The sequence below is a fragment of the Argiope bruennichi genome, chromosome 8 (genome assembly GCF_947563725.1).
Source record: "Argiope bruennichi chromosome 8, qqArgBrue1.1, whole genome shotgun sequence".
Taxonomy (NCBI): domain Eukaryota; kingdom Metazoa; phylum Arthropoda; class Arachnida; order Araneae; family Araneidae; genus Argiope; species Argiope bruennichi.
Window position 1 is genome coordinate 52318608 of NC_079158.1, and position 13285 is coordinate 52331892.

The 13285-nt window shown below is 26.3% G+C and overlaps 1 protein-coding gene across 1 annotated transcript; it reads left to right on the top strand.

Annotated features, from left to right (window-relative positions):
* The first annotated feature begins 1566 nt into the window (after positions 1–1566).
* LOC129980565 (procathepsin L-like) lies at positions 1567–10913 on the top strand. Its single transcript, XM_056090920.1, has 9 exons — positions 1567–1699; positions 3214–3315; positions 3995–4144; positions 5106–5258; positions 6133–6256; positions 7634–7734; positions 8409–8569; positions 9753–9863; positions 10645–10913. The coding sequence occupies exons 2-9, from the start codon at positions 3220–3222 to the stop codon at positions 10742–10744; spliced, it is 996 nt and encodes a 331-aa protein (XP_055946895.1). The 5' UTR covers positions 1567–1699; positions 3214–3219; the 3' UTR covers positions 10745–10913.
* Positions 10914–13285: the final 2372 nt, after the last annotated feature.

Genomic DNA, 13285 nt, shown 5'->3' on the forward strand with positions numbered 1-13285 from the left:
ATCACTTCCATTCGATACGTAGTAGTGATGGCTCATTAGTTTTACAGAGGAATTAATTAAACCGGAAGTGGAATTGGATCATTAGAATGAAGTTAATATGGGCTAAATTAAGATAAAATCTTGGAAAATAATTAAATTAAAATTAGAATTAAAATATCATTATATATATATATATATCATTATATATATGTGCGCGTGTAATAAATATAATTTTCGAATCACTCGGACTCTGTCTTCACTGTACTTTTAACTTCCAAATTGTGTCGTTATTAGTTTCCATGCATAATCAAAGTGCCTGAGCAGACAATTTTCTTTTCCAAAAATATATAGGATCCAAATATTTTCACACAATCTCTTTTTCCTGCTTTTCTGCTTTCTATTCGGTATTCATGCTCTCGCCATGGCTTGAACAAAGAAATCTTGACAAAAGCTAAAAATTGGATTGTTTCATTCAAATTATAAAGAATAAAAATCAATAAAAAAAACTTATGATACTTCAATACTTTAAATCATGTTATATGAATATATATATATATATTAAAATCTAGGTTTACAAGTTTAAATTAAAAAGCAATAAAAGCATATTTCATAGCAGAATAATAAATTCAAAAGAAAAATTGTTCTCAGTTATTTAAACTTTGTAATTAGAATTTATTTTCGATTTAAAAAAAAAGGCTGGATTGAAATTGACTGGTTTGCTAAGAATATCTTAGAGTATCATGCATTCGATTTTTGTGAAATATTTTCCAATTATTGAAAAAATAAGTCTTGGAATTAGAAACTCGAAACTAAAATCCATATGAAGTGGAACATTTTTATAAGGATAAAGTAGGTAGTTTTTATTCTATTTCTTTACGTAACACCGGCTGAAACTCTCGATACTTTTCTAATTCAAAATATTGGTTAATTTTTCAATTATTACTTTAACATTTCTACATATCATTTCATTACTTTAACATTTCTGCATATCATTTCATTACTTTAACATTTCTACATATCATTTCATTACTTTAACATTTCTACATATCATTTCATTACTTTAACATTTCTGCATATCATTTCATTACTTTAACATTTCTACATATCATTTCATTACTTTAACATTTCTACATATCATTTCATTACTTTAACATTTCTGCATATCATTTCATTACTTTAACATTTCTACATATCATTTCATTACTTTAACATTTCTACATATCATTTCATTACTTTAACATTTCTGCATATCATTTCATTACTTTAACATTTCTACATATCATTTCATTACTTTAACATTTCTACATATCATTTTCTATTTTCAGTGTTATATCTTTAATTTAATTTCATAACATATCTATCAGGAAGAATTAATCTTAGATAAATAAATAAAAGTGTGATACTTGACAAAAAAATTATAGGCTGGTTTTGATAACCTGAAATCACAAGTGTTTTTTAACCTTTTTCATTGTTTATTCAAGTGTTTAATTTAACTGATGACAATTCTAAACTCTTTTCAAGTAAATGATTTCATCCTTGTGACACAAAACCTGACAAATGCTTTTTTTATCATTATGATTTGCCGATTTATAGATAAAACTTAGTATCAGATGACTTCCTTATTTCGCTATCAGAATTACTGAAATGTTTATAAGCTAAATTCCATGCATAAAAATCATTCCCCAGTGTTTTGATACAAGCATCAATTGTCCTTTTACAGGTATGATTTTTTATTATTTTTTACTGTCCTTTATTTTATTCTCTCTTATAATAATGTACATTTCTTTTCATTAGATAAAAGAAATTTTAAATTTATTATAGTTCATACTCATTTTTAATTTTTTAAGATACTTGTGGCATTATTAAATTCGTACAAAATACTAGGAAAATAAAATAATATATTTTTATATTTTATATTTTTCTTTCATTTTTATCATATTTGTTTGGTTTTAATGATACCATTTCATTTTTTAAATTCATTTTTATATATTTTTTTTATTTTAGTTGTTTCTATCTTTATATTGTAATGTATTTAATTTAAATCAGTACCTGAATCGTATAATAATTCATAAAAAAAATTAAATAATGCGTTTTAGGATAATTTTTTAGATATTAATTAATTAAAAAAATTCTTAAAATACTATATCAAAATATCTTTAAAATATTTTCCTAATTTCTCGCACTATTTTTCTTTAAACATCGATTCTTTATTTTTACATAATTACTGCATTCGTAACAACAAAGTGAAAATATTTCTTTAGAAATCGTTACATATTTGTTGTATTTAATTAGTTTTAAATTATGTAATAAGTGATTAATAACTTTTTTACTCATTACTTTATTTAAAATGTCAGAAATCTATTTCTTTTATTAATTAGCAGCTAAATTATAAAAGTAATTTTAAAAAGTAAAATCGATATGATTTAAACATGCATTACTGTTTTTTATACTTTTAAATAAAATTTATCTAATGAAATTATTGTTATATAGATTATTTTTGCCTGAAAATAATTATTTCATTTAATTCCTTTTTTAGTTTTTAAAGAAAATATATGTAAAATACTGTATATCGCTATCTTTTTTAATTATTTTTTCAATTAATTTAAATTATGAATTAATTACTTACTTCTTTTTTAGTAAAGAAATTTAATCGATTCCTTCAATAAAAACATTCAACTAAATAACTAATCCATTTAAATAAATAATTTAAATTTAAAATTAATTTCACTAATTATTTTTTTCATCATTATATTGTTCATATAATTTATTTGAAAATTCATCAAAAATTTAAAAAAACCAGCGTAAAGTATTAAAAATCTTGAAAATAAAATAATTGATTGATATTTAATTAAAATAATTGATTTGCATTTAGATAAGAATTCATGAAAAATAGTACTTATTTATTTATTTGTGTGCTCATCCTTATCTAATATATTCCTTTGATAAGATATAAAATTACTTTGACAATTGTTCTAAATATCTCATCATTAAATGGTCCAATAAAGTTTTTAAATAACATTTTAATAAGTGCTTTTGATTTTGAAATCTCTTTAAATGATTTAAAACAGACATTTTTCCTGTTGACATCATGAGCAAATGTTACAATCTGAAAAACTTGATAGTTTCTATTTAAAAAAAATCCTAAGAAATGTCACTAAACAAACTTTTGAGATGAAATAATCAGTCATCTTTTTCATAAATTCCTGATAAAAAGAGTTAATTTTGTTAATATAGGTAACCATGAAGTTCCTTGCTCTCTTCGCTCTTTTTGCTGTAGCAGCATCCCGGCACATTCAACTCGAGCCAAAGTTAAATGAGCACTGGGAAAATTTCAAGGTAAGAACATTTAAATTTTCAATAAAATATCTGAAGAGAAAACAATTAATTTAATTTTTAGAAGAATTTTGAATTTTGAAAAAAAATTGAATAATTGATTGATATTTGATTTGTTTGTTTATTCTCATATTCGAACAGGTTGCAAATAATAGTTAAACGCTTTTATGCTATGTGTATAACAAATACTAGATTGAAATCAGTAAAAACTGTGAGTTCACGAAATTGTTTTTATCATTTTTTCATCTTTTTCTTAATATTGCTTTATCATATTCCTTTTATATCTTTTGTAAACTTAATTTTGGAAACTTATCAATAGAAAACGAATCTTTCTCATATTTTAAATTTAAAAATAATTATCTGTATATTGTTAAAAGATTCATCGTATTGCTATTATTTCTTTTTTTTTCATTTATTTAAAAAATGATAATTTTTATTTAAATAATACGAATCGAAATAAATGTATTTTTTCACATGTGAAGAGTAAATTTCTACGTAAATAAGTGGAAGAGTTGAAAAGTATACAATTTCCTTGAGTAGCAAATTGCAATAAAAAATGCAAACATGTGAATTAACAATAATTAGATTAATTTCTAATCCTAAAAAGGGTAATAATAAAATTAATTGTTAATTAAAAGATACTGAATTTTTTAAAATCTAATATTAACATGATTATTTACAGAAAGTATTCGGCAAAGTCTATGATGAAAGAGAAGAAATACATAGACGTATGATCTGGGAGAAAAAGGTGTCTGACGTCATCCGACACAATCTATATTACGATCTTGGATTACACTCTTACAGGAAGGGCATCAACGAATATTCTGATCTGGTGAGTAATGGAAATTAATATTTGATATTAATGTAATGATTAAAACATTTTTTGTAAAATATTATCATTACGCATTGAATTTGTCTTATTAATTATAATTTTTCACTAATATATGATAGTCAAATTAAAATGATATATTTTGCACATAGTATTATTTTTTTTTAATATGACCAATTTTATATGACGATCAGTTAAAAGAATATATTATAAAAATTTTGGTCATATGCCAATGAAATCTCTATAGTCCTTTTAAAATAATGATTTTAAATGAAGAATTTGTGAGAACTGCTTTCCCATTGGTTACCTATGAGGTTGCCAATTCTTGTTATTAGCATAAATCTACTCATCTTTTAAGATAAAACAAGCGTTGGGTAAAGCTATTAATATAAAAATAAGAATTTTTTTTTTTTAGATTTTATATGAAACGAATCTGAAATTCTAAGAAATTTATGGTAAAACTGTTGTTTTGAAGACTGAGCGATTAAAAAAAGATTAAAAGCTTTATTTGTATGCAAAAGCATAAAACGACAGACTGTCAAGCTATCAAATTTAAATGATAAATTTATGTTCAGAATTCTACATCTACAAAATGTATACAAAATTACTTTTTGTTTTCCATTTATTATGTTCACTTGTACTCTAGGAGCTGGACAAAATTGGTCTGATTGGATTTTATTCAAAATTTCATCCATTTATCAGAAAGCATTTTTATGTTATCGTGTACACAGACAGACAGACATAATTCCGAAAATGTGTTTTTTGAACTCAGGGCGATTCAAGCTAGAGTTCATATTTATTTATTATTATTATTATTTTTTTTTGATAATTGCAATACTTTCTCTTTGTACAACTGGCATACTTGAAAGTAAAAACTAAATATACATTTGATATACCAACTAATAAAATTAAAGCAGCACAATTCTTAAATATTTCCTTTAACAAATTGAATGTAATTTCTTAGGAGCACGATGAATTTGTAAGAACATTCAATGGCTTCCGCCGTCATCTTGGTCAGAAAAGCAACGCATCCTCTTGGGTTCCTGCATTCAACGTCCAGATTCCAGACCAGGTCGACTGGAGAACCAAAGGACTCGTGACTCCCGTTAAGAATCAAGTAAGTAGTAAAAATTTTGTTGCTAAGCTTTTTTTTCAGCTGCGAAAAAAACCCCACATAATTGTTTATTAAAAAGATTGAAAGTGTTTATGTCTTTTGCATTCTCTTAGCTCAAAATATCCTGAAGTTTGATCAAAACCTTTAAAATAATATTCAAACTAGTTATTTATTACTGACTAAATAGAGATGCAAACTTTCCTTTTTATTGTTAATTACAAATAAAATAATTTTATTATTTAAAAAATAATTTTTTTAAGTACAATACGTATTGTTTTATAAATATATAAAATTCAGGAAGATGGAAAAACCTCATTTCAATGTTGAATTCCTTTAAAAAAATGCAATAAACTATTGTTCAAGGCAAAAAAAATCTTCCATTAATTTACTATTTTTAGAAGATCAGGAAAAAGAATAAAACATTTTTCTAATAAGTTTTAACATCACACAAAAACATTTTAAATAAGTTTTAACATTACACAAAAAGCAATAATGGACTTAATTTTGATAAATAGTCCATATAAGATATAAAATATAAGAAATAGATATTTACCAATGAAGTTCAATAATATGAACCTTTTACCCATGAGACAATTAAATGGAACTTCATACAAGAGAAGTCACATGAAAAGCGTGATAACACATGTCCCTAATATCAAACCATATATTATTATCAAATGAAACTCTCCATCTTTCCTTCCAAGATGGTCAGTGGATTTCCAAATTTCAGGGCCATGATCGATTTAACATGTGATATATAAAGATGATTAGATTTCAGAGTGAAATTTCATAATTATTTTAAGCTTCATGAAAAAAGAATTTCACAAAACAATTCATTATAAAAATATTAAAATTAATTTTTTTTTCTTCTTTTCAGCAACAATGCGGTTCGTGCTGGGCTTTCTCAACCACTGGCTCTCTGGAAGGTCAGCACAAGAAAAAGACTGGCCAATTGGTTTCCCTCAGCGAACAGAATCTGGTTGACTGCTCCGGACCAGAAGGTAAATTTATGCGATTTTTGTGCTAATAAAGGCAATTATTTTAATTTTAAAAAAGTATAGAATAAATAAATCAAATAAAATTAGAGAATACAGCAAGTATTTTGTATGTTTTAAAAATAAATTTATAGTACCTCTAATACCATACATTTTTGGATGTATATAGTCATGCAATTTATTCAGTTTTTTTAAACCTAACCATGGTGCTACTAGCTACTAATAATCAGTTTTAATAAAAATTCAGATTCATAGTTTAATTAATACGTAGTTAAACACCTAGTAGATTTAATACAAACAAAATGAAAGATTCTACAAATATTTTCAAAAGATCTTCTATGTTTCATTTCATGCAATTTTTAGAATTTCTGTAAATATAAATTTATTTTAGAAGGATGCATATTGGACAATTTCATTATAAAAGGATTATTAGAAATTTTCGACTAAAGCAATACAAATTGCCTTCTACTTTAAGATTTGTATTTTAATATTCTATATAAACAAAAATATATGTTGTTATATATTCTATATAACAAAAATGTATACTTTTGGTTACAAAAGTATACAAAGGCAAAAGATTTTCTGTTTGCATAATCAAAGGCATTAACATATCCCATTTAGACATTCACTTAAATATGCGAGATTGGCGAGATAATAAAATTGGTTTTACTCTTTAATTTGCAAGCTATGGCTTCATGTCAACAGAAAAATAACCCATTCCATCTTATTTAATGCTGTTACGTAAGCACGTTGCCCCGCCTCTCACTTGTAACCCCCTCAAGCGGTATATGTAAAAAAAAACTATCAGTCTTGTAACATCATCGATGTAGCAGCAACGCCGAAAGGCAAAGCTCAAAGGAACTCCCGAAAGCGGAGAAACGATAAAATATTAAAAATTCTAAAAGGGTCCGTCATTATTGTTGAACCTCTCCTTTCTGGTCCGTCGAGCCGGAGACGGATTAGAGAAAATATGGATAAAAATAAAACTCAAAAAGCCAAAGAGTTAAATAGAATCCGTGGAAGAATAAAAGCGAAAATAACAAGTATTAAAAAGTTTGTAGAAAGTAGTTCAACGGTTGAAGAAGAAAATTAATTTATATTCAGCTGTCAACAAAAGCTGTCAAGTGTGGGAGAAATAAAAAGTGTGACGAATTCTTCTATACTGAAATATAGTTTTATCACAGTATTATCAGATGAGGTCAATACTAAGCAATCAATGTTCATTTATTATTTTTTTAAATATTTATTACCTTCAATTACAAGGTTTAAATTATCTTCTTTTACTCATTGGACTGATTTGTGAAAACACGGAATATTAAATATGCCTTAGACTGAAAACAGAAATTATCATACACTCTAATTAAAAATCATATCAATTTCCAGGAAATCAAGGATGTGAAGGAGGTCTGATGGACCAGGCTTTCCAATACATCAAGGACAACAAGGGCATTGACACAGAAGACTCGTACCCATACACTGCTGAAGTAAGTATTCTTTATTTTTTTAAACTTTTTTTTTAGTCTTTAAACAAATATTGTTTACAGGTTGGAAACTATTTATGAATTTTAATAATAAATAGCACTAAATACGAAAAAAAATTCGTTCAAAAGTTTGCAAGGCAGACCAGTGGGCTTAGAACTACTAAATTTAATACTTAGTAACTTAGCAATAAATACTGTTTAAGAAAAGGTTTCTCAAATTTTTGAAGTTTTTTTTATTTAAAATTAATTAAACATTTTCCTTTCGGTTGTTTTAGAGCATATTATTGTACAACTTATTTCATTTAATGATACTAAATTTATAAATAAATTTTAACTAAAATTTAAAACAATGCTTTGTACAGTTTTAGCTTTTTCGTATATGCACATGCGATTTAAAACGATGTTAAATATAATGTTTGTATATTTAATATCACAATATAATCGTTGCTAAAATTCAGAGTAGATTTTAAAAGAATAGAATAGACGATTTCAGCCTACAACAATATCATGCTTCAAAGTTTCGAATTTGATGTTATCATATTTTAGTTTTAATTCTAAACAAAATGAAACATTTTTTTTAATTTAAAAAATGTGAAGTATCTAATGTATGCAAAATAATTTAAATAAAAATAAATTATATTTAATGTTCTTTAATTGCAAGAAATCGATATTTGCAGGATGGAACTTGTCACTTCAAAAAATCCTCCGTCGGAGCAACCGTCACTGGATACGTAGACATTCCAACCGGAGATGAGGAAGCTCTTAAGCAAGCAGTTGCCACCGTTGGACCCATTTCAGTTGCCATCGATGCCAGTCAGGACAGTTTCCAAACCTACCAGTAAGCAATTTAACACTGACACTTATTCTTCCTTTTTCTTAACTTGATATCTAAGCTGTCTTAGAAGCTAAATTTCATGATTTTCCAATAATTTTTAGTGTGAATACTCTATTATTATCGAATAAATAAAATGCTATGAAGTAACAAACCTTTGGGTTGAATTTTGCTCTAGCGCGTTACGATATAAATTTCCATATACTATTCCATTCAGCATGCGTAGACGACATTTTACTAATCAAAAACATATCAAGAAGTTAACCTATCACAGAGGATCTTTTAACTGATTTAAACTAAAATAAATATCATATTTTTCTAGGTATTATTATTTTATTTGTCATAGTCTTATTTGGCATGATTAGACAATTTTTTCAAATATTATATTAAATTTTTGATAAGGGCATTTCCTTATTTCTTCTTAATTTTGGATTAATATGTATGTTAAAACAACCCTTTTTAAAATAAGTTTCTATTTGGAGTATTCTGAAGGTAACAGGAGTCAGTATCTTTTAATGTAACTCTGAAATAACTCGGACAGAAGAAGGTTAATTAAAAATTAGTAATAAATAGTTGTAAATATATCTACAAATGCTTGCATATTTTTAATACAATGTATCTCAGTTTCTGTTCACTTTAATTGTGAAAAGTGAATAAGAAAATTAAAATTTAGAAAAGTGAATAAGAAAAATAATGCCTAAATATCAAAATACAAGTTTGTTGGTAATATCAAATGGGACATTTTTAACGATAATGATTATTTTCTACTGGTAGAATTTTAGTCTCATCTCCAAATGAATAATTATTCTTTCTAGACTTCTTCTTTCTATAAAAACTTCTGCCTTTTAGAGTGAAAATAATCTGTTTTATAATATTAATCAATCAGTTGAAAATTATGATATTAATGCAATCGATTAAAGCACATTATATTTTCGTTTATTAAAAATATAATAAATTGCTACATTGAAATGACAGCTATGGAATTGAATATTTCATAGCTCTGTTCAAAATATACAAAAAGTAATTGTGTAAATTACTTTTTAAAATGGCAGTTATGGTTTTAAAATTTTTTTAATGGTATTACAGTTTCTTTAGTGTGTTCATAGAATTTTTTTAATATTAATCCGCAAAACATTTAATATAAATGCTATTTTTTTAACCACAACTAACATGTTTTTGTATCTCACAGAGATGGTATCTACGACGAACCCGAATGCAGCTCTGACCTTTTAGACCACGGCGTTTTGGCTGTAGGTTACGGCACCGAAGATGGATCTGATTATTGGCTTGTTAAGAACAGGTAAAAATTAATTAATTAAATTTTATAAATTTCAAATGATTAATTAAAGAACATAATGATCATTAATAAATGATTTGATGGGAAGAAAGGATGAATGTATAATTTCAATGTGTCTCATATATTTGCACCAAATATGTCAGAAACAAGTAAAAATATTATTTAGTGCTATTCTTAAAGATAAAATAATACTAATGTGCGAATTAAATACCATATGTTGCAAATTTTAATTTTTTAACTTAGCATTTATAAGTTTTTATGCCCTTTGTGTTCGTATATGCTCATGCAAATTTATGAAAAAGTGGCAGTAAAAACAGTTTCATATTGAAAGGATATTGCATATAAATGATATTTTCTAAAATTATAATTACATCTCATTAGTTTATCTAATTTATTATATAAAATTAATATTCCAAGCATTTTTAAATATATGACATCATAGCAGTCAAATCTAATATTGTGACTGATTGATTTCAGAATGACATAAGCCGTCTAGCTCAAACAAAATAATATTTAAGATCGAATGAGATACAGTCACAAACAATTAGATACAATAGAATTAACACATAAAACAATTTAGGCAAGTCCTAACGAAGTTACACTTCTGGCGGCTAAAGGTTGACTCTTTTTATATCCGCTTGAGGGCTGTTCTTATATTTGTTAGGACATTAATAAATCTGGAAAGTAGGTTCAACTGATGTCAAAAGGTTTTCTTATTTCCATATGCTATTATATTTTTTCTGAGTACAGATGCTTATACAAAATTCACTCTATTTCCTTTCAGTTGGGGAACAAGCTGGGGTATCAATGGTTACATCAAGATGTCCAGGAACAAGAACAACCAATGCGGTATTGCAACCCAAGCCAGCTATCCACTCGTTTAAAAAACAATATATTTCTTGATTTATTCAAAAATATAATGCAAATGTTTTTTATCACTATCACATAGAAAAAAACTGTGCATATATTTTTGTAAAGATTATCTTGTCGCAATTTTGTAAATGCGAATAATCTTGAATTTTGTTATTTTAATAAAAATGATTTTTAACTATAGCATCTTTCTTTTGTAAATCGACCTTCTCTATTTTATTTCATGGGATTTTTATGATTTGAAAACTAGAAAAAAAAAACCTACGTTGTGAAAAAATATGATGAAAAAAATTATCTTTTCTTTATCATTAAAAGATTCGTTGAGAACTAGATATCTAAAAATGTTTTTGTTGAGGGCGTAATCAGTCAATCTAAATTAAAGTTCAACTTTTAGCATGAAAGATTTGTACAAGAAATCTTATAACTTTTGGTTGGCAATTTTTTTTCCATTGATTACGAAATAGATATACGTTTTGATTGAAGAGCTAATTAATTTTTGAGATATATTAAGAAAAGAATTTCTCAGTTAATGTAAATAGCTGAGAATAATATACAAATATACTCTCATAAATTCAATAAGAATAATAATACTCACATAATACTTACATAATACTCACATAAATTCAATAAGAATAATAATTCATATTATTGCTTTGTAAAGTGTGGTGCTTTAGGGGCAATTTAATTAAAGGTGAATTTTTTTTATACTATAAGGACAAAAATCACTTCACCATATTCTTGAAGATAGAATGTCAAAAATATCGTTAATGTTGCCCTGAAAAAGTTTTCCTTTGTTGAGTGCAACTGTTATTTTTACTTTTATATAAAATTTATTGTAAAATTTTATAAATCTGATAAAATAGATTGTGCACCTTTACCCATCACTGTGCTTACAACCATTAAACTTTTTAAGCCATTGAATGGAACAAAAACGGGAAAAGTAAAATTTATTGAGTGTAATACTCAATAAATTTTAACATTCTAACATCAGGTGTATCAGTCTCTTGGATTTCGTTATCTTCGATAAAATTTTACATCGCCAGAACAATAAGCTATTTATAAGAAAATTTAAAATTTTCATTTCTCAATAAATACTATTCAGGCATTATATAATCGTTGTGGAACTTCGAAATATAACATTTACAAACATAAAGTTTTCCGAAATAAGTTGAAATGTCTTATATACCAGTGTATTAGTTGACTCTCTTAATCACTCAGTGTGAATTTAGAAAATAATCACTTATTTTTATATATACCGAATCAACTGCTTGAAACGGTGTTAAAAAATTCTTTAAAAGAAAAGAAACGTTGAAAGTAAGAAAATTTGCTTATTTTCACGTGCTTTTAATGCAAGATGATTTCTGAATTGAAAACTTTAAAAAATTGACATAGTAATCATAGTGGAGTGAGTGAATGAATCATGAGATCCAAATAGAGGAGAAATGGTATAAAAGAATATTAACAAATACAGTTTTAATAACTTTATAGAGGGAATAAAAGATTTATTTCTTTTGTTCAGTTCAGTCGACGAATATGGACAGTGATTCTGAACCCAAATATGTGTGTAGTACAGAAGTGAAAGTAATGTCGGATTATCAATCGCATTAACTTTTTTAAAAAAAATCGTGTTCTAAATAAGGGCAATCATTTTGTTGAATTTTCTTCAGGTGTAAATAATATTTTTTTTACTAGAATTGTTCCTTGTGATATAGTTTTAATTACCTTTAAAAATATTTTATATATTATATTAAAAAATATATTACTTGTGATTATGTCGTGACCGCGTTACTACGGAAAGGGGGTGCAGTAGCTTCTGAGGGTAAAGACCCCTGAGTACCCGAGAGAAGAAGGCCTGACTTCTAACTCATATGAAGATGAAACTCACACATTCGCTTGTACAACCCCTTTTTTATAGGTAGGGCACATTCACACACCTCACAGATAGAACACAGATGAAGAATAACCATGCCAGAACCGGGATTTGAACCCGAGACGCCCAGATCATGGGGAAGATGCCCTACCCCTATGCCAGGACGCCGGCATATATTATTTGTGATATAATTTTTATTAATTTTGAGGAATTAGTAAATTGATTTAACTTCACCAATTCAATTATAGTTTACATTAATTCTATTTACAAATCTTTAAGAAGCAATACAAAGAAGTATTTTGTGAAGGACAACATAAATTTGAATCGCAGTTGGAAGATAAGAATGACATCTGAGCTGGCAGTTTTTCAATAAACATCCATGCCGTACTAGCGAGATGACATTGGCCCCAAGGTTTTTAACAAATACTAGACCCGTATATAAGGCGAAGCTTTGATGGTATCGGATAACGAATTTGGGTTACCCTCGATTTCGTAGGCGATACCTTACCATACCATAGGGCCATTTAGGTGCAACCATGTACAGAGTTGATGCTGGATTTTTCAGCTTAATTTTTCCGACTTATTCAAAAATACATATTGCATATTTTTAAATATTAAAATACAGCAAGAATCATTTTAATTGTCAAAAATAATATTGAGCGCTATAGAAAAGCTATTTTAGGAT

Bases quoted from the DNA above. Each gene is read 5' to 3' on its own strand.
- LOC129980565 (XM_056090920.1), top strand. From the start codon at position 3,220: ATGAAGTTCCTTGCTCTCTTCGCTCTTTTTGCTGTAGCAGCATCCCGG. The intron at 6,257-7,633 runs GTAAATTTATGC...ATCAATTTCCAG, and splicing joins TGACTGCTCCGGACCAGAAG to GAAATCAAGGATGTGAAGGA. The intron at 7,735-8,408 runs GTAAGTATTCTT...CGATATTTGCAG, and splicing joins CGTACCCATACACTGCTGAA to GATGGAACTTGTCACTTCAA.